The sequence below is a fragment of the Microplitis demolitor genome, chromosome 5 (assembly GCF_026212275.2).
Source record: "Microplitis demolitor isolate Queensland-Clemson2020A chromosome 5, iyMicDemo2.1a, whole genome shotgun sequence".
NCBI classification, from domain to species: domain Eukaryota; kingdom Metazoa; phylum Arthropoda; class Insecta; order Hymenoptera; family Braconidae; genus Microplitis; species Microplitis demolitor.
In genome coordinates, this window is record NC_068549.1 from 16334015 (window position 1) to 16356597 (window position 22583).

General features: G+C 27.7%; 3 protein-coding genes across 7 annotated transcripts in view; 1 reads left to right on the forward strand and 2 right to left on the reverse strand.

Moving 5' to 3' along the window:
• Positions 1–5075: 5075 nt before the first annotated feature.
• Positions 5076–7821, reverse strand: LOC103575938 (E3 ubiquitin-protein ligase RNF34). Of its 3 annotated transcripts, none has more exons than XM_008555942.3 (6): positions 7341–7821; positions 7052–7244; positions 6877–6973; positions 6463–6814; positions 6219–6399; positions 5076–5566 (listed from the first exon to the last, which is right to left on the reverse strand). In XM_008555942.3, the coding sequence occupies exons 1-6, from the start codon at positions 7452–7454 to the stop codon at positions 5385–5387; spliced, it is 1119 nt and encodes a 372-aa protein (XP_008554164.1). In that variant the 5' UTR covers positions 7455–7821; the 3' UTR covers positions 5076–5384. The 3 variants fall into 3 exon arrangements, with proteins under 3 accessions (XP_008554164.1, XP_053595352.1, XP_053595353.1); XM_053739377.1 differs by having other exon boundaries at positions 6463–6811; positions 7341–7820; XM_053739378.1 differs by having other exon boundaries at positions 5077–5566; positions 7322–7818.
• A 1529-nt stretch (positions 7822–9350) lies between these two features.
• On the forward strand, positions 9351–11512 carry LOC103575939 (uncharacterized). Its single transcript, XM_008555944.3, is given in 4 exon segments — positions 9351–9904; positions 9988–10221; positions 10224–10491; positions 10877–11512. Coding segments are annotated over 4 exon segments (1368 nt in total). The 5' UTR covers positions 9351–9626; the 3' UTR covers positions 11465–11512.
• A 2982-nt stretch (positions 11513–14494) lies between these two features.
• The window catches only part of LOC103575940 (leupaxin), a 62978-nt gene continuing 54889 nt past the window's right edge, over positions 14495–22583 (reverse strand). For 2 of the 3 annotated variants that reach the window (XM_014443559.2, XM_014443558.2), the window contains exons 3-9: positions 21097–21259; positions 20745–20877; positions 20455–20656; positions 19478–19975; positions 19182–19412; positions 17925–18045; positions 14495–14797 (exon numbers count right to left, since the gene is read on the reverse strand). In XM_014443559.2, coding sequence (XP_014299045.1) covers positions 14652–14797; positions 17925–18045; positions 19182–19412; positions 19478–19975; positions 20455–20656; positions 20745–20877; positions 21097–21259 — 1494 coding nt within the window. In that variant the 3' untranslated portion in view covers positions 14495–14651. Of the gene's footprint in view, positions 14798–17924; positions 18046–18579; positions 19065–19181; positions 19413–19477; positions 19976–20454; positions 20657–20744; positions 20878–21096; positions 21260–22583 lie in introns of those variants that run through there. The other variant, XM_014443560.2, reaches the window with a different exon arrangement.

Below are 22583 nucleotides of genomic sequence, written 5' to 3' on the forward strand. Positions count from 1 at the left end.
TGGATTATTTTGTCAGTTAATTAAGTTGAGTGTTAAAATACATAATTAAAATAATTATTAGTAAATTGAGAAAATAAAATATATAAATTTTGTAATTGGATATTGAAGGAAAATTGTCAGTGAAAATTCATTAATTAATAATTAAATCCAAACCAAAATTAATTAATTAATAAATATAAATGAATTAAATAAATCGTTGAAAAGAAATAAGAATTAAATAATTGTGAAAATTTTATACTAGAAATTTTATTAGTGAAATTTTTGTATTGAAAAGTCAAGTTTAATAATTGAGTAAAAGAAAGTGATGTCACAAAGTTAAATAAAGTAAAGTAGAGTCAGAAAATTTTAAGTAAAGAAATACTGTATCTGTGATTTAGGTCCGGTGGACATGTTAAGTTTATTTTAAATAATTATACATCCAGAGGATGGTTTTCAAACTAGTGTTAAGGCTTACCGTCCAGGGGACGAGGTATTAAATAATAAGGTTTACCGTCCAGGGGACGAGGTATATTTTAACGTAGGTGTGTGGGTGTGGAAATACGTCCAGGGGACGAGGAAAATTTAGTTTGTCATAAGAAATCCGTCCAGGGGACGAGAAAAATTAGTTTGCCATAAGTAACCGTCCAGGGGACGAGGAAATTTAGTTTGTCATAAGGAAATTAGTTTGTCATAAGAAAATTAGTTTGTCATAAGTATATTAGTTTGCCATAAGAAATAAATATTGTCACAGGTTAAGGAAATAAAGCAAAGTGCTTAAATTTATTAAAATTTGGATTAACATTATTTCAGCCTACTCTACGATTCCTCTTTTCACTCACAAAATATCACGAACGACCCTGAGTAACAAATTAATTAAAATTAATTAAAATAAAATCCTCCAACATCCGGTTCTGGAAGGCCGAGTCCATCTTCCAGTGGCGCCCTAATATTCGACTATAATACTAGGTGCGACCAGACTTGGCAAGATTAGTCTGTCTGTCATAAAAAAAAACAGTTTAATCGTGAATGAGGTGCTAATTAGTAAAATATTTTTACGGAAAATTAAAAAAATTATTTGAAAAAAAAAAAAAAAAAAAAAAAAAAATAGACCTAACGAAAAGATTAGTGGACCTCAACGGAGCCAACGGAGACTTATCGATTCAGGTCATTTTCGTTGCGAAATTCTTCAAATGAGGTGATAAAATTGTGTAGGTTCATTTTATAACTTTTGAAATAGATTCGTTATTTTCTCACATGATAGTTCTGCTTGCTATTTCATTATTCCGGGAATACCGACAGCTGTATTGATTATTTATCCATCTACACTAACTTAAATTGCATGTGTTGTACTGTCTATTGTTGGAAATTCACTTTGACCTATTTTATGTCTGTTAATTCGTTGTTGTTTGATATTATTGAATTATGGAGTCTAAACTTCGATTCGACAGATGTTGTAACCCACTGAAAATTGATAACCATAAATAAAGTCAAGGATTAAGACGAGCTTCTAAAAACTTACAAAAATTATTGAATTTGAGTAGTTTTGATTATCAGGTACAAATTTTGAAATTGCTGCCAAGTAATTGGAGTATCAATAAGATTTGCGAAGTTATGGGCACTACGAAACACATGGCAGTTGTTAAATTATATTTAATTTATTTGATAAATCTTAACTCTCTAGAACGACCGTTATCCGACGAAATTAAATGCAAAATTATTGACTTTTATAAAAACGATGATATAAGTATCAATTTGCCTGGTAAAAAAGATTTTCTTTCAACCCGAAACGATGATGACCAAAGACAATACGTCTAAAAAAAAAATCATTTTATGTAGTTTGAAAGAATTGTATGAAACTTTCAAAGAACAACATCCAGACATCCAAATAAGATTTTCTAGCTTCGCATCATTGAGACCTTTGCATTGTGTATTGGCAGGATCTGGTGGTACTCATACTGTCTGTGTGTGTGCTGTTCATCAAAACATCAAACTCATGCTAGGTAAACACTATAAAAATTGGATTTTAATTGTAAAAGCTAACGATTTTAACTTCTGGTAGGTTCTCATTTAGCGTCGCTTTCTCGTCATTCGACGATTCCTTTGGTGCAGTATAAGGATTGTCTTAAGCTATAATACTATGTTCCAATCCATCATTCAGTTGCTACTTTCTGGAATGTGCGAATTGTCCAGGAATTAAAGTACTTGAAGAGTTATTACAAGCCGTGTTCGATGATGACGCAGTTGATGATATTACTTATAAATATTGGATACCTAATCCTTGTTGCAGCCTTGAAACACTCATCAAGGACTCTTCGGAATTCATTGAGATATTTTCTAATCATATCGTTAATCTGTTACCGCATGATTTTATTGCTGAAGAACCATCTGGTTTTATGAAAAACAAAAAAAAATCGTTAAAAAATAACGAGTTCTTGGTGATTTGTGATTTTGCTGAAAACTATGCTTTTGCGATTCAAGATGCAGTGCCAGGATTCCACTGAAATAATAATCAAGCTATCATTTTTCCCGTAGTGATCTATTACAAACAAAATAGTGAATTAACTTATCGAAGCTTAGTTATTATTTCAGATAATAATAATCATGATGCGGTTGCAGTGTATGTGTATCTTAAAATTGTCACTGATTTTATCAAAGATCTGAATCCCGATGTTGAAAAAGTTTTTTATTTTTCTGATGATACTCCATAGCAGTTCAAAAATTTTTTTAATTTCGTGAATCTTTGCTATCACAAAGAAGATTTTTATTTAAACACTGAATGGCATTATTGAGCTACAGCGAACGGTAAAGGACCTTGTGATGGAGTTAGAAGAACTATAAAAAGAAAGACATCGAGAGCTAGTCTTCAACGGCCAATTGATAATCAAATAACACCTCAAGAATTCCATGAGTGGGCATCTGAGCTGAGTTCTTTACCTAGCATTGCTGTAAGACTTTCGCCTGCAAATGACTATACTATTGCAAAAGAAAAATTAGATCTGCGATACAAAACAGCTAAATCAATTGCAGGCACACAAAAATTTCACTGTATCATCCCAACAGCTAATGGAAATATAAGAGCGAAGGAATATTCTAATTCAAATAACGAGCGTATATGTAAACTTTTTAAGAAATTGTGTAAATAAACTAATATTTTGTTTTGATTAGTTATAAACAGATTTAACAAATTATTTGAAAAATCATTTGATTGCGTAGAATTCTAAAAAAATACTGAAAAACGATATAAAAGATAATATATAATGACAAAAATAGCAATTAATGATTTTTAATAGAAAAAAAAGAATTTTAATATTCAAAAATCAAAAAAATAAATAGTAGCTACGGAGGTCCCACGACCGGAACTAACTGAAAAGTTGTGGAATAGATAGTAGTTTGTTGTCACAAATTTCCAGGAAAATCAAAATGTGCATGATTTTCAGAAAACGACTTTAAAGTTTTAAAACTCGAAAATAACGCGGAAAAATTTTTCCAACAAATTATTCGTATTTTTTTTCTAAAAGTACATAAAACAACAAAACTTTTTTATTCTCTGAGTTTTTTTATTTAAACCATTTTTCAAAAAGTTATAGACAAAAAACCATGAAAAGAGTGGTTTTTTTTAGAAATCCCATATCTTTTGAACCAATGATCAAAAAAATCTCAAAATTTAGGAGGATGAGTTTTTTGATGAGGACTAAAAAATATCAAGAAACGACGGAAATTAAAAATTAAAATTTTTAAAACCGTTTGATTTGGCGTAGAATGCCCCATATACATTAAGGTGTCCGTTATTTACCAAATTAGATTTTTTTACTTGGACATGATATAAATCATTTGTTTGTGATCCAAAAATAATAAAAAAAAAAATAAAAAAGTTTATTCTAATGCCGTTTAACCCTGCCTAAGTAATGATACATTCCCATTTTAGTACAATGAGTATAATTTTATTATTCGCTTTAAAATAAGTGTACAGCAATTACTAATACATGTTTTTGAACAAAATTTACCGCTCTTCAAAAAAAGTCTCTTATGTTTTTTTCGTGAATTCAATCATTTGAGAGATATTTAAGTGCGAAGTAAAAGAAATTTTTTATATCATCAGAGCGAAATTTAGAGTTGGTTTGTGAAAGTTGTCTTTCAACTTAGAGCTTAAATATCTCTTAAACGGTTGAGTTTACTAAAAAAATCTAAGAAACTTTTTTTGAAGAGAGATAAATTTCCTACAAAGAAATTCATAGCGCTTTGTTTTATGTCAATGTGTTATAAAGAGTAATAAAATTTCAAACAAAAACGCCCATATTTTTAAACAAATTATTAAATTTTGACCTTCAATATCTTTCAAATGGTTAAATTCACGAAAAAAACATGAGAGACTTTTTTTGAAGAGCGGTAAATTTTGTTCAAAAACATGTATTAGTCATTGCCGTACACTTATTTTTAAGCGAGTAATAAAATTATACTCGTACTAAAATGGGAATGTATCGTTACTTAGGCAGGGTTAAACGGCATTAGAATAAACTTTATTTTTTTTTTTATTATTTTTGGATCACAAATAAATGATTTATATCATGGCCAAGTAAAAAAATCTAATTTGGTAAATAACGGACACCCTAATATACATATATACATACATATATAAACTTTTGAGTGGATGGTATTTTTTGACTTTACTAGGTAAAATATGATATATAGTGGCGAAATTCCTTGATAATTTTATCATGAGACCCATTGCAATGGTCCAATTTCTAAAGAAATCTACCTAAAAATAATTTTAATCATACTTTTGTCAGCTGAAAAAGTGAAAAAGCTTAGTTGCTATTTGGAGTCATTTAGTAACGTTTGAACCTCCTTAGTAGGGATTAATAAAGCACACAACGATCATTTTAATGACAACGCCAGTAATAGTGCAATATTTTTTTTATTAACTTTTAAACTAAAAAGTTTTTAAAATAATTATTTGAGTTATCAAGAAATTGTTTACTTTAAAATTATTTATTACAATAATAATTCTTAATAAGTTGTAATAAGGAAAATTAAAAAATATTATTAAATGTTATATACAATATTTTCAATAGACATTATCCGTTACTGTAAATTCGATGTTTGGAAATAAAAAAAAATATGTATAATAAATTACTTACCAAAAAAATAATAAATAAATAAATTTGGTTTGTTATTTTTAAGCTCTTTGATAACAAACTTTTTTCGTAGTGTTACGAAAATTTGAGTAATAGTATTAATATTCGTGATAATAATAATAATAATAGTATTAATAATAATAATAATTTATCAAGATATGTAACTGGTATCTTTAAAATTATCAGTGAACACAAAATTACATAGATTTTTTATATCCAGTCTAGAGTTATACATTCTTGAACGTAATCTATTTTTAAATCATTTTAAATTTAAGCTTTGAAAAATCTTACAACTCTTACAACATATTGACGACAAATAGGACATTCATTCATTTGCTTGCCACAATTTATACAACAAGCCATATGCCCGCATTCTAATATTACACATTCAATCGGTGAATCCCAACATATTTTACACAAACTTTCATCGTAAAGACCTTCCGCATTTAAATCTAAAAAAAAAGTGATCAATTTAACATTGTAAATATTTGTCTACTTAATAAAAAAAAATTAGTGTTACTACTACAACATCAAATAAGTCCTGTTTTGTATAGTCAATTGATCTATCAATTTTAAAGAAATCAAATTTCGAATTATAAATTTAGTTTAATTCAGAGTAACGTAATTAATTAACCTTTGAAATAGTATATAAGAAAAAAAATTAATCAAAATTATTGAAGTCTAGAATCATTTATTTTAATTTTTTTTCCCGGAAAAATAAATTTGATCCGCTTTAAGTGATTTATACTAAATATATTAAAAAACACTAAAAGACATAAATTAGTTTTCAATAAAAAAAAATTCTATTTTTTGCTAATAAGTAAAAAATTTTATCTACAAAAATATAGATAAGGCTGGATTTATCAATTGAGTTATTGTTTTTTATAAATATAAATTAAGAACCTCAATATTTTTATTTTTATCGTTATTATAAAAATTATTATATGATAGCAGTAGTAATAGTAATAATAATAATAACAACAATGAAATGGTTATTACGCAATTCTGTATGTTTACAAAAAAACTTCAACTCTTTATTTTTAAAATTTAAATGAATTTCAATTGACGTACCAATTTCGAATAGTTTAATGTAATTATACTTGCCTTCTCTTGATCGTTTATGAGCATCCCAAAGTCTTGAAGCTCTGTCAAGTAGTTCAGATCTTTCAAGGCAACCTTTAAAATCTACTCGATTTGATCTAAGAAGATCTTTTAATTGTTTAACATTAAGATATTCTAAATCTGACCTTCCCATTATATCAGATAGCTTTACATTACCAGCCCACTACAATAAAAACTAATGTAAGAACTATCGTACAAAATATTTATTATTAAAAAAATTGCTTACCGAAGAAAGCTCATTAAATACCGACTGATTACTATTATCAGAATTTTCTTGAGAACGATTTTGTTCTTCTTGAATTTCAATTTCTTGGTCCCGTTCTTCATCCTGCTCTAGTTCTGTCTGTATTTGCTCAAATTCTTGTTCTTGCTCTGTTATCAATGGTTCGGGACCTTGCATTGGACTGATATCCTCTTCAGATGAAACTTCTTCTATATCCACATTATGATTTCTTGAAGAAAAATCTGGCTGATGTTCTGATTGTGGACTTTCAACTGTTTGTCTTAAGTTTACTGGAGGACTTCTTGATCGCCTTGCTGGAGAACCAGGTGGTGTATTATATCTTTCCTGAGGTCTGCTAAAATATAAAAAAATGCTCATTAAAATGTTCACAGGAATTAACATTTTTTATACAATTACCTCAAAGGTTGAGAAACATTATTTCTTAATAATTCGGTGTCTATTTGACTTTCTCCATTTGCATATCTCATCAAAATATTGACTAAATCTTCTTTCTCTATTTATTGGTAATAAATTGAATTGAAAATGAATAATAAAAAACCTTGGAAAAAAAAATTAAGAAATCAATTCTTACCTACGCATCCCCTAAGAGATACTTTCTTTGCTATAAGATACTGCTTGAGATCTTTTGATTTCATTACCAATACTTGAGATTTTATAAGTGGTCTCCTGGATAACATACTACAATTATCACAGCTTAGAACTCTGTCTCCTCTTCTGATTACACAATCTGTGCAAAAAAATCTCAAACAATCTTTACATTGCTTCTGTAACAATAATTATTTTATTCTTTCATAAACAAGAAAATATGTAAATAAAAATAGATTAAGAAAAAAAAATATACAAGCTGAAAAATTATTAACTTTTCTTTTGAATAATGTAAATTTAGTTGCACAGGCTTCACAAGCCATGTCGTCAAATATTTTATTTGGAATAATACTATTTAGTATAGTTTTATAGGTTATGTCATTATCCATGGATACATCCAATTGGCGTGACGTTTTTCACTGTTTTATCAGTTTATCAATACTGAATAGTGAATATATAACCCTTATAATATTTTTTTTATATTAGAAATAAAACTTCTAAACACTATTAATAATTTATACAAATAGTTATAGAAACTGTCAAGACAGAGTTTGAAACGTACAACGATAATTCATTTAAATTTTAAATTCATTACGATGCTTAAATTTTTACATGATTATCGTAAATTAAATTAAATTATTGCATATTTATTTAATATTTTCATCCAATTCTAAAAGGCATCAACACTTTCAATTTTTATTCACACACTTATATTTTTTATATTTATTAACATAAGATAACGAATATCTTTGTTAATTTATCAGATAATAATTTAGCTATTAGATATACTCATATGACATTAAACGGTCTTGCGTGATCTTTCTACTCAACAATTAATTTAAATCGATATGAAAATAAACTATTGTTTAAAATTTAATTTATCATTTTTTATTGATTTAAATAATTAAATTAAATTTCAAGTTATCTTCATTATCTTTTTTATTTTTTCAATATTTTAGATTTGTATACCTTAAATTTTGTAGATAATTTAAAAAAGATTTTATTTGTTGATTATGAGAATTTTATTTATAAAAATATTCCTACAATATTATATAATAATAGAATTATTAGTTACTTTCTATCAATGGCAAAAAATTTACACATTTAAAGTGGCTATTAAAAACTAAAGTTATAAATCAAATTAAACTAGATAAGTATTTACGGAACATCCCATGCCAAATCACTAAGGTCATGACCCCGACCATTTTCAATTTTCCTAATTTTTGGTTTTTTCATTAACTTCTTGAATTCTAGTTTTATAATAAAAAAAAAAAAAAAATTTGAAAAATGGCTGACTCTATGAGATGACCCCAAAACTTCCCACTGTTGTTTAGCTCAGAGATCTCAATAACGTTGTTGTTTAAACATTTTTGAGCTCTTCGAAAAAAAATATATTTAGTTTAAAAAAAGTAATTTTTGTCGTACTACATTTCATAACTGCTTTGCAGCAATCAAAAGAGATTTTTCATACTTCGATCTCATTAAATTTTTATACAAATTGGTCAAGTGATTTGAGAATTATGCAATAAAAATAAAAAAAATTGTTTTTGAAATTTTATTCTTCGAATAGCTTAAAAACTATGTGGCCCCTTTCGGTTGCTGCAAAGTACATTTAAATCGATTAATTCACTCCATAGATATCGTACGACAAAGTTAGAACCCGTACGAATGTTCACCTGAAAATGGTCAAAAACGATTCCTTGGGCCTCAAAACATGTGGACATCTGTCAAAAATTCAAGCTTTGAAAATCATCCCAAAACTAATAACTCTTTTTTTTTTTTAATTTTTAATTTTCATAGCGGGAAGTTGAAAATCATAAAATACGTGTGTCTAAATCCAAAATATATATTGCTTATTCAAAAGTAAAAATTGAATTTTCATAAAAATTCGAGGTCCTATCATAATGTAAAGCTAGCATCTCATATAAATTAAAAATTTTGTTTCTAATCCGCCGTAAAGTTGAGCAATTAAAAAAAAAAAATATAAAAAATTGTTAATTGTTCGATTTTTTAAAATCAAAAATATGTAGAACCAAGATTCTGTAAGGATTACCAATATTTTCATGACTGGATAAAGAAAAATAATAATATAAGTGGAATATACTGTTGTACACACATGCAATGAAAACACGAAAAGTCGATCAACGTCATTAATAAATCATGAATCATATTTGTATGGAAAATTCGTAGTTATGACGACGACACAAATGCATACTGCCAATGAAAATCGGCCACATAAAGTTAGCTGAATTTTCAACCAATCATATACCTCAATAGCTACTAGAATGTTCTCTACATCCCTCTCCAAAACACGATATTCCGCAGTATGAAGGAGTTATTTCATCAGGTATGGTGTAGAAAAAAAAATTGATGACGAGTGAAATAATACGAAGTAATCGAATATTGTACTCCAATGTGTTTGGTTATAATATGATATCAATTAATTTGGATTAAAACAAAATTAAAATTACGATTAAAGTTTAAATTATACTATCACATTGTACTAAAAGTAACAGTTAATATATTTACAAGGTCGTGTAAATAAAAATCTATGGCATATTATGATTTCGCCAAAGAGTGTGATCATTACATTACCTCAGGGGCTCCAAAAATCACCAATGATTAGCCCAGTACGTAGTCTTATTAAACCAACTGGAAATTTAAATTTTACTACATCTATCTTAGCCACAAAAGCAAAAGTTGACTCTAAAAAAATGCAAAAAATTCAACAAGATTATTATGGAGATGTACATGGTGAACCTATCAAATCAGATGTATGGATGAGAGGTAAAAAACGAAGACTTGACCATCTTACGTGGGAAGAAAAACTTCAAAGAAAGTAAGTATTTCTTAAAGATCACCATATGGTACAAAAAAATTGAAATTGAACAAATAAAACTGTTTGTTTTTTTTTTTCATTAGGAAATTAAAAAATAGAGTTGCTGCACAAACATCTCGAGATCGTAAAAAAGCAAAGCTTGATGAATTAGAAGAAACAGTTAGAACTTTAATGGAAAAAAATGAATTTATCACAGAAGAATGTACAAGCCTAAGAGCTCAAAATAAAGCATTAATTGCGGAAAATCAAAGATTGAAAGAAGGAAATAAAAACATCAATAAAACAGACGACCGTTATTGCTCAATGTGTTTAGGTCGTGTTGGTTGTGTTGCACCCGCGCTGGGATCAGCCGTATCCCCCATTAACCCTCTGCCGCAGGGTGGGGCAACTCAACTGGCACCGTCCCTAACACCATCAGCAAGTGCGGAGATACTGTTGAAGATATTGACGCTTTACCTCCTCTGGAGGAACTCTTTGCAGACATCCAAAGTGATGATTACATCGAGCGACTCGAAGAGCTTGCAGAAAGTCTTTTGCGAGAAGTTACCGCTGAAGTGGAAGCTCATTCTCAAAGACCAAATCAACAGGTAAAATAGTATATTTGTTATTAATATTTAATAATAAATAAATCTTACTATTAACTTTTTTAATATTCATTTTTGAATGTTGATAAAATTAAAAATGTCTTTCAACTTTTTCCTACATTAGCTATAACATGTTTTAAGAAAAAAAAATGAATGTTATTTTTATTTTTAAATCTGTTATTTTAAACAAAAATTTTGTTATGAGCAAAAACTGTTTCAGTGATTTGAAATCATAATTAATAAATTAATTACTTAATTAATTATTGATTTAATATAAACTTTTTTTAATAATAAAAATGTCTTCTAAATTTTATTAAACATTATTTAAAATAAAAGAACTGAGAACTATAAAAAAAATGCTAAATTTTTATTTATATTTTTTACTCAGGTCACCATCAAGAAAGATACCTTTGAAGAATCTGATGATACAAAAAAAATGGTGGGGCAGACATCAAAAAATGTGGAAGCCAGTCCAATCTGTTCTAGCTTAAATCTTTATCCAAAAGAGTCAAGCTCCGCTCAATACTTAAAAAAATCATCAACACCATCAGAATTATTCAAACGTGAAGTTAAAGTTAAACAAGAACCAGTTGTTAACGATATGGACACAGTTTATGGAACGTACGATGAGGCTACAAACTGTATTACTATTATTTATCCAGGAGAGGATGATAGTATTAGGATAGATGAATGTGTCCAGGAAATTAGCAGTGATGAATCAACTAATTTGACACCGACCTATTCGTATAACGATCATGTTTCACCTGCTTATTCAATGGCAGATTCTATGTCACCATCTAGCATTCATTCTGATGACTCTGAGATCAAATCAGCATATTATAAATTTAAATCTAATATCTCAAATAGTGGATATGAGTCTCACGATTCACCACAAATTGAGAGAAATACTGGCACTACAGCACTTACAGATTTATGGCACGAAAGTTTTTCGGAATTATTTCCAAGTCTTGTTTAATATTAATAATTTTAAATTGACAAATAAAAATAATGTATAAATTCTTTATGATATTTGTTCACTGGATATTTAATTTTTTTATTTTTTAGATGTAAATATAATACAATACTTTATGTATATTTTTATACTTACTCGAATTTATTTAAAACTAAGTTTTAACTGGTCACAATTTTTGTTTGTAATTTCATTTAAAATGCGAAATAAAACGTCTTATAAGCTAACAAATAAATCAATGAAGTTTTATTCGAATTTTTTAATGCCTAACTCGGTAAAAATTGAATTTTGAACAGGCTAAGTTCAGATACTTGAATAATATTTCAAACATTAATGAACAAAATTTTTTTTCTTACAAAGTAATATCAAAAATTTATATTACGGTTAACATTAATAGTAAAACCATAATCACCAGTTACCAGTTACAGTGTATACTTTTACTTTATTTTGGTTTGATTTTTTTATTATATAGGTCTTCTAATTAGTCTGAACCAATGAAGTGTAAAGTATTAAAAGTTTGAATTTACAGTTGTAACAAAAAATTATTATGTATATTGAGTTGGTTAATTTGACTTATTGCTCTTCTGAGCACATCCATGTTGCCATTACATTTACATCTGTTTTTCCGTTCTAAACTCTGCTCTACTTGGATCAAGAATTAAAATAATTTTAACTTGAAACATTTTAAATAGTTTCAAATGTTTAAATCATTTTTTTAATCAGGGTAAAACAGTTTAATACATGGAAATCTAGATACTTCAAGTAAGAAACCGAATTGGCCAAATAATTTTGAAACAATGGAAAATCAATGAATTAATTCAACCATTTTTAAATGTTTTGTAAATTTATATATCTCATTCATAAATACTTAAGTTTTAATGATTTGATTTTTCCTATTATAATTTAACTATTTATTTTGTTAGATCAAATATTTATTTAGAGAGTACAAGTTTTTAATTGATTTTTTTATTTTTTTTTCATTCTTAATTATATATATTATATATATACTTTTATTTTTTAGGTATATGATCTATATTGATTAGTTATTGATAGTAATATTAATACTGTATTAATAGTAACATTAATTATTAGTATTTAAAAGTAATTAAATTATTTGAATTAAAAATAAAAGATTGATGAAAAATATTAAAAAAATTCCATAATATAATAGTCGAACAAAATGAGTCATTAGTTTTTATAATTTTCTATACACATTATATAAATACAACTATTGCTAGTGAATCAAAAATTATTCTTAAAGCACTTCTGTTTTATAAATTTCAATCATATTAAAAATTATAGTTTCAATCATAATAAAAGTGAATGATTATAATGTCTTGTCAACAAAGTTAAAACTGACAAAATAACTTAAATCGATTAATAGAAGACACTAGTATTGCATTGGTAATTATGCAATATGTTTTCACTTGTAAAGTTACTTTTTTATTTTTTAAAAAAAAAAAAAGGTTTTAATTTGCTAAGAAATTAATGTTATGCGATTACTTTATTTTGTTCATCATTCCACTATCTTAAATAAATGATTAGGGGCCTTTCAGTGTTAAAGAAAATGGAAATTAGCCGAAAATTTTTGCTTAGCAAATTCTTAGAAAATAGATTTATATGGATCCAAATTTACAATGAAAATTTCTTAGTGTTTTTACTAGCAGATCAAATTTTCTGAACTTGAATATTCCTACGGAAAGTATTTTAATTAACTTCAACGTTTCGAGGTATTAACCCGTGAATTGTCAAAACAAACGACTTTAAATAAAGAAAAAGGAAAAAAAAAGATGGTTTTATCTTGGTTCCCACATTGTGCACGTACACATTTTTCTTTAGTAAGAAAAAATACCTAATTGATTTCTGAAAACATTTTATCATTAAATGAAATTAAATAAAACCATAAAATTTGACAAATTGTACAAAACTATTCTAATTTTTTACAATTTTAGTTTTATTCCAGCCCAAATTCGTTTATTTCTTTCTAAATATTATTATTTGTTACCCATCCCTGTATCATAAATTTACAGGGTTTTAACTATAATAATCGTAATTATTTTTTATTATTATTATTTTTTTTTTTTTTTGTCAATTTCGTCTGTTTTTAACAGTTCGTGGTTCTCATAATATCTCTATCACTGATAGAAGGATTTATTTGAGAGTATTAAACCAAATTTATTAAAATTCTTGTAAGAAGCTTTTTTGAGACAAATAAATATTTATTACAATTAAATCAATCGTTATTTTAATTCAAATAAATGTTTGTAATATTAATAAAGCCTTCTTTGACTTGAATAAATATTTATTTCCACCAAATAATATTTATTAATAGTTAATAAATAATTCTTTGGCGAATATTGTCGATAGATGGTTGCATACAATTATGTGTACTTGTATATATTAGCAAGAGACTAACAAAGTAAAAGTAAGTGTTGTCGCACGGCCATATTTTATATAAAATAAATTAAAATTATTTAGATAATTATTTTTCTTTACTATTCATTATAATGAATAGAAAGATATCTTTCCATTTAAAATAATTTTTTTTTAAATATTTTTATTATTCATATTTTAAGAAAATCAGGTTATATCTTCAAATTGCGTCAAATAGATGATTTATTAAATATTAATAAATAATTTATTATACACTAATAAATATTTTTTTGGTGCAAGAAAATGCTCTCTAATTAATATTTTGTTAACCGTTAATAAATATTGATTTGAGCATGTTCATTAATAAACCATTTGTTAAATATTAACAAATCTTATTAAATCCAAAGAAATCCATATATCAGTATACATTCCGTACGGATACTCAAGCTCAGATGACTTCATTCACTAGTAAAATCACAAACAATTTTTTTATGTAAGTTTTATTCCGTATAAATCTATTAATTCTAAGAATTCGCTAAGCGGAAATTCTCCGATTTTTTTTTTGCATTTTGTTATCGCTCGGGGGTCTTCAATTAGCTAGAACTTAAAAACTTCTAAAATAACAAAAATATTTTTTACAGTCTAAAAGAATTAACGTCGCAATTCTGCACAATTACCTTGTTTATTTGTTTGCCTTTTTTTTATTTATTTAACACAAAATAAAACTTAAAATTTATAAAAATTAACTGATATTATTTCATTTAGTATTTAGAAAACATTTTTTTATCCTTGTATTATTAAATAATTAGATTAGTAATAATTAACCAAAGAGCTTCTCAAAGCAACCATGGCAATAAGGCTTATCATTTTGTTCTTTGAATGTCCCTTTATTGAGCTGTTTAAGGCAAAAGGCGCAGACAAAATGCTCTGGATGAAACTTGCGAAACATAGCAGTGATACAACGGCCTAGAACATTAAAAAAAATATATATGTATGCATATATAATATATATTAGGGAGGTCCTTATTTCGGACATTTCCAAATTTTTATGCTCCCATAGGCTCATGTGGTTCGAAAAAAATAAAAACAAAAATACCCTCCAATTTTCAAGTATCTCGATGTTAACCTGTGCCGCACAGCGATGTAAGTTTCCCATTTAAATACCATAGGGTTTTAGGCAATTCACGATTAATTTTTTATTCTGGCCAAAATAATTGTTTAAAAAATTTGAACACTATAGGCTGTATCCTTATAATTGTAGCTATTCCTCAGAACTTTTACAGATTTTAGGCTACCATCATGTTGAAGGTACAGCGAGATGAAAAAAAAAAAAAAGAAAAAAAATAGCTCTGCACCCTTATAGTATAATTAAATCGCTAAAATTATTCGGTGTGTAAGCAAACAAAACTATATCCAACGATGTCTCCCACAAAAGTCCGACAATTGATAGAAGAATATAGTAATATTCTTGCTAAAAAAGAAAACCAAAAACAGTTTATTATTTAGTTTATATCAGAATTGAAAATATTCCGGAAATGTACGATGGTGAATAGTTATGAAAATTAATTATTAATCTGTATAATCAAATAAATAAAATTTTGTTATTTTTTAATTAACTGCATTTATTTTTAATCGAAAATGCTTAATTCCAGAAGTTTAATCATACTATAAGGATGCGCAGTGATTCATTGTTATTTGAAAAAAAATTTCGGATTCAAATAATTTTTTTTTTTTTTTTTTTTTTGTTATCTTGCTATACTTCCGAAATTACAGTAGCTAAAAATCTGTGAAAATTCAGAGAAATAACTACTGTTATAAGAATAAAGCCTACAGAGTTTCAAATGTTTTGAAGGCAATTACTTTGGCTAGAATAAAAAATTAATCGTTAAATGCCAAAAACCCCATGTTATCTAAATGAGAAACTTACATCGCTGTGCGGCACAGGTTAAAATGGAGAATATTTTTGTGTTTATTTTTTTCGAACCACATGAGCCTATGGGAGCATAAAAATTTGAAAATTTCGACACAAAATAACCGACGATAAAACAATCATGACAAAATGATCAGCGACAAAATGATCGGCGACAAAATGACCCCGACAAAATGACCTGAAAGGAATAAATTTGCACAAACTAATCTATCATATAAAAATCATATGATAGACTCAATTTATATACAATTCATAGTAAATTTATAAATTGAAATGATTTTATAAATAAAAATGTTATGCTTTTTTCAAGTGAAATAGATTTTAATTTATTATTTTTTTTATTTTTTTGTACTACTTGTTATTCAAATTCTTATTCTAATTCAAATTACAAGAATGTTTTTTTTTTTTTTTATTTGTATAAATTAAAGAATAAAATAAATTTGATGAAGATCGTAAGTTAGAACTAAATATCTATATATACAAACAAAAGAATTGAAATTATTGAAAAGAATTCGAATTTCATCATTTTTAATTCTATTCAATCAATATTTTTAAACAGGGAAAGTATGCTTGTTGCAAGTTAATTAGATTTAAAATTTTTTTTTTGTTTTTTACTTATGGAACTAATTTGTGTGTGCGTGCAATTATAAAAATGAACGAACATATATAACTTTGTCATCGTAATTTGCCCTTTATTCACACATTATGGGTGTGTGTTATAGAAGATAGATCAACACATACACGCCTGGAATCGTACTGTGCTCTTTTTTCATGGATATTGGGTGTGTATCATTATGGAAATAGGCCAACATATATGCTTGAAATGGTACGGTACCCTTTTTTCACGGATTTTATATGTGTGTTATTATGAAAATAGGCCAACACATATGCTTGGAATGGTACGGTACCCGCTTATCAAAAGTTATTAATATTTTTTCACATGACATATATTTATCTGAATAAAATTTGGGTATTTCGTCGCAGTTACTTTATCGTTGATCATTTTGCCAAAATGTTATTTTGTCCTCGGTTATTTGGTCGTGTCACCAATATATATATATATATAAATTAGGCTAATTCAAAAAAATGGACTATTTTTTTTCGATATCCCCCGTGAAATATATTCAGAGAGACAAGAAAAAACGCCTGTAAAAATCAGAGCTCTTAATATTAATATTTAGAGGTCGTGCATCGCAAATTTCTATTTCTCGTTTAAATAACATGGGAAAATTTATTTTTTAACCTTTGGAATTTTGTAGCTCACGGTGGGACCAATACTTTTAAATATTCAAGACATATTCTTATGGAAAATTTGACGCTCTATAAGAAAGGTCTTTTGTAATTTTTTGATATTTTTATTTCTTCAAAAGTTATTCGAAGTTAAAGTTAGATTGACGATAAATTTTTACAATTTTTAAATTTTTTGACGCAACCATCAACTTATCGGAAAATTTTATAGGACATTTTTTGTAGAGCATTTTATTTCCTACGACTTATCTCTAAGAAAATTTTCGATATTTCTCACAAATCGTAAGTTATTTGCAATTAACTGAAAATTATAATATAATTAATTTTAAGCGACAAAATTTGGATTTTTTAAGAAGATTTCCAGTTAATTGCAAATAACTTACGACTTGTGAGAAATATCGAAAATTTTCTCAGAGATAAGTTGTAGGAAATAAAATGCTTTACAAAAAATGTCCTATAAAATTTTCCGATAAAGTTGATGGTTGCGTCAAAAAATTTAAAAATTGTAAAAATTTATCGTCAATCTAACTTTAACTTCAAATAACTTTTGAAGAAATAAAGATATCGGAAAATTACAAAAGACCTTTTTTATAGAGCGCCAAATTTCCCATAAGAATATGTCTTGAATATTTAAAAGTATTGGTCCCACCGTGAGCTACAAAATTCCAAAGGTTACAAAATAAAATTTCCCATGTTATTTAAACGGGAAATAGAAATTTGCGATGCGCGACCTCTAAATATTAATATTAAGAGCTCTGATTTTTACAGGCATTTTTTCTTGTCTCTCTGAATATATTTCACGGGGGATATCGAAAAAAAAAAATAGTCCATTTTTTTGAATCAGCCTAATATATATATAGAGAATTATTTAATAACTAAATAATAGAAATTATGTAAGATAGTCATATTATATACCAGTAATTGGTTTATGACAGCCAGCGCAAAGGGACCCACGTTTTGCATGATAATGTGTTTCACAATATGGCAAACCTTCATGATCAAAGAAAGAACCGCCTTGAAATTTTTGTCGACAGTCCTGTAATCAATCATTTAAAGTTCAAATAATATAAGGATAACTTTGTAAACAATTAAAAAATGAATTTTCAGAATTAATAATAATTTTAAGTAATTTTTTTTTTTTTGAATGTATGTAAAAGGCGAAAGATCATGAGTCTGCCAAAGATTTCGCTAAGGCGCTGGCGAGACACAAAGCATCATTTATACAAAACTGAGTAAATCTCGTCATACGACAGCTGAACTGCTGTTTAATACCTCAAATTTACGTCTAACGAAAAATGATTAATGTTCATAAAATGCATATTCTATGAGTAATTATGTAAAAATACTTATAATAAATATTGTCAATTATTTACATGCATTATACAATACATCCACGAATCTTCAAATTTTTTCAAGGTCGGTGTCTAGGCCATTATACCTTTAAAGTAATTAGACCTTGACCCAAAAAATAAGAATAGGCAGTTAAAAAAAAATTTTAAAACAGCGGGTACATAAACCACGCTTGTTTGTGTGTATGTATGTGTTTTTTTTTTTTTTTTTTTTTTTTTTTAAATTAATTTATTTTTTCATCTATTTATTACGTGACAAAGTTTATTATGGTAACGTACAATCTACATAGAAAAAATATAAGAGAAAAATGCAAAAAGAGAACTAAAATTATTTTTTTCTCTTATTGCAATATTTTCTTTAACAACCTCTATAAATTTTGATTCGTGTATGTTTTCAGTGTAATGCAATATGTAAATAATTTATTTTTTTAAGCAATAAACTTTACAGTTATTTATCATCATAATCTTGCTAATCTGAAACATTTGAGGGGTGGTGGGCTCCACATGGTTGGAGGCCGAGGGCATGTGGGGTTAAAAAGCAAATCAGATGATAAATACATAAAAGTCGAGAGAGGATTGAAGAAAAGTTCATTCATTAAGCATCTTCGTCTTCTTCTTCATCATCATCAATTCCAACGCATTTGGGACATACTGGTTTTCCTTCCATCGCATAGAATGATTTACCTGAGACAGGCTTTTTGCAATCCTATAATTTAATTAACAATTAAGATATCATTTTAATAATGAACCAATCGAAATCCTGGCTGCCTAATTCTTGAAAATTAAAAAGAAAAAAAAAATTAAGAAATAGGAAAAAATATACCCTGCAAACAAAGCAATCTGGATGCCACTGGCTATTAAGCGCTGAGATATAATTTTCCATAATTGCGCGATTGCATCCGCCACATTTAGGAGCAAACATATCGAAGTAATCTTCACGACAGTAAGGTTTGCCATCACGTTCATGAAAACCATCTTCACCAAATTGCTTGCCACACTGAGCACAAAAGAAATGCTCTGTGTGCCAAGTTTTTTCCAAAGCAGTCACACATTTCTAAAATAAATAATTAGATTAAAAATTGAGACTTTTAAAAATCTAAAAAAATATTAGTATCTCACATCCAAAATAGGCCCATTGCAGTAGGCACACCGAGGCGAGAATAAATTGTGGTAATCATTCTCACAGTATGGATGACCTTCTCGTTCAAAGAAATTACGAGTTCCAAGCTCCTCACGACAGTGAGTGCAGGTAAAATGTTCCGGATGCCACGTTTTACCCAAAGCAGTGATAACCTGGCCGACAATAGGCTTCTCGCAAGCATTACAGCATCCTTTCTGGGTTGTATTGATACCTTGACGACTCATGTCTGCTTGGAGATTACCAAGCATAGAATCTAACTGGTTTTGCTTGACGTGGGTTGTTGTCACTGTATGACTACTCTCGCCTTGCTGGGGCTGGTACTGGTGTGATGTGTGGGTTTCAGAAAAGTGAATGCGAGTTTGTGCTGATCCACCAGATTCCGTGGGTAACGGACTTGAAGCACTCTTCGTTGCCTTGTTCGGCTTTGCGTAGGGTGAATCTGTCACTGTCTGATGTTGATGAGTACTACTATTTATCTAAAAGCCAAAATATACTCAATAATATTATAATAATCGTAATACATAAATAATTTAAATTATGTGAAATGAATTAATTTCAAACATTGCAGAAACAAAAAATATCCGATTAATTCTGTAGATTAGTCGAGTGTTAAAATATGAGAGAAAAGTTCTAAACACCTTAGACTTCTAGTAAGCTTGCGAGACTGACTGAAAAGCTCATGAAATCCAGTCTCTTGAGGTTCTCAACCCCACTCCAAAGCAAAAGAGACTGTAAAGACGAAGGCGGTAAGAAAAGAGATGGAAACAGAATGACAGTGGATGATTTTCATTTGCCAACGAAATGGAGGAATACAGACGCTATTTCGGTAACTTAGCCATCCAAGAATGGGCAGGCAAGCTTTTAACGTTACTGTTTTTCGTCGATACATACGATAGAAGTAATCCCTTCAGCAAAACAATATTTTAAAAGCTTTTGATGATAAAAAAAAACTTACCTTGAATTCAGAAAGAGAGGCCATTAGATCATCTAGCTCTTTCGTTGCACTGCTAGCAGTATGACCATTCGCGTAGCTCCGATGTGATTCAATCGACCGTTCTAACGAATTTTGCTGCCCTAGATGACTTTCATAAACTGGTTGAACTTCCGTTGATGTTTCTTGAATTGTAACTTTTACCCTCCCCTCATGACCATACTCTCTAATTTAATTTCAACATAACGTTAGATTTGAAATAAGGATAATTTTTTTTCATTATAGGTTGTAATCAAATTTTAAAAACAAATTACCCATTTGGTACTGCAGTATTCAACTCTTCTAATAGAGCATCTACAGTTGGACGTGATGCTGATAAACTACTTGGAGATCTCATCATTGGACTTATTGCACCATTACTTAAAGCTCCAGTAGATGATCTTGTATCTGAAATACATGCACAAAACATTAGAACTCGAATTTCATCAATGACGATGTTACTTAAATAGATTTTTAAAAAATATGTCAATTTAAATAGTCTACAAGTATTTATATTAATAGATGTAGATATTCAAAGCAACTTAGTGGCAACATGCCAAAATTTATTAAAATTTAAACAAGAAATTGAAATATACTTAAGGAAATTTGAAATAAATCGATACTAACCACGTTCTATGGAATGAGAATTGTAACGTGCATTACTTAGATCTTGAAGTAATGTATCTAATTCTGAAAGATTATTATTCAAAGATGGCATTTTTCCTGGCGGTTGGTAGGGTACTGAAGTTTTTACAGTCTCTTCTATGATTTCACGATTTTGATAGGTTGGCTGGAATACATAAAAAAAATATATGTATGTATATAAAGTAATTCTTTTTAACAAGCATGAAAACATACATTAATAATAAATTTGATAAGCGTACATTTATTTTGGCTTTTCGAAACATTTGTGCGGGACGTGTGCCAAATATAACGTTATTATTCGTAATGATGATGTAAAGTTGTTGAAAAAGTTTCATTACTAGTTACATCTTACAAATCGTATGTACTTATAAAGAATTAATATACACTCACAAACTGTAATTATTCTATGAGTATAATTATTAAACTTATAGTATCCATCAAAATTTTAAATTAAATTTTATTATTTAAAGCAAAAAAAAAATATTTCTAAAGCGGTCTTAATTCTTTTATTTCGTAATTTAATTCTATACTAGTTTATATCATGGAAGCACGCCACTTCTCTTATTATATTTATGCATTTTAATGTATCTCTTCTAATGATCTCTACGAATTAAGTATTCAGAAAAGCCTTATTTATTTCCCGTGTTTTTTTTTTTTTTTAATAGTGAAGTGAGATTTTAACTTGTAACTCTTTTCTTTCAAATCATCTTACTAATCGTCAGGTATACAAAAAAACTCGTGAAATTTCATATACACAGAAAAATATATGTTGTTTAATGAAATTCTATGGACTTATGGTGACTCCGAACAATGTTGGCCACTATAGTTATAACACAAATTAAAATAAAAATGTTCAAAAATTATAATTAAAAAAAATTAATATTTATGATGATTATATAAAAAATTACTATCGGTCATTTTTGAAACATTAAAAAAAGTTCAGCGTTAATAATATCTAAGTATGAGAATTAAAAAAATTGTTTGATTTAAAGCCAAACGTATTTCCTGCCTCAATTTAAGTTCTGAACATAAAAAAAAAAGAAACTGAAAAAAAAAAGATGATTCATATAAATACTGAATAATTTTAATTTATTGGAAATTATAAAGAAAATTTAATTGATTGAAATATTAATTTCTGAAAATAGTTAAAGACTAATAAACATCACAAATATTCACTAAACAAATTTAAAAAAATTTGGGCATCGGTTGGCCCTGCGGGCCAGCCTTAAAGCCTCTCGCTGTTTTCAAACTCAAGGAGCTCGAAAACACTATTATAACTCTTCGAGCTCGAAAAAACCCTTGCTCCTCTGTTTTTTATGAGCTTTTCAACCCTGTTACGTTTTATGTTGAAATTTGGAATTTTAGAATCGAAAAAAATTAATGAATGAGCGTTTTTTAAATATTTATCCACGATTATATTCAATACAGAAGAAAAAAAAAGTATATTCAGGCAGAAATCAACACAAGCG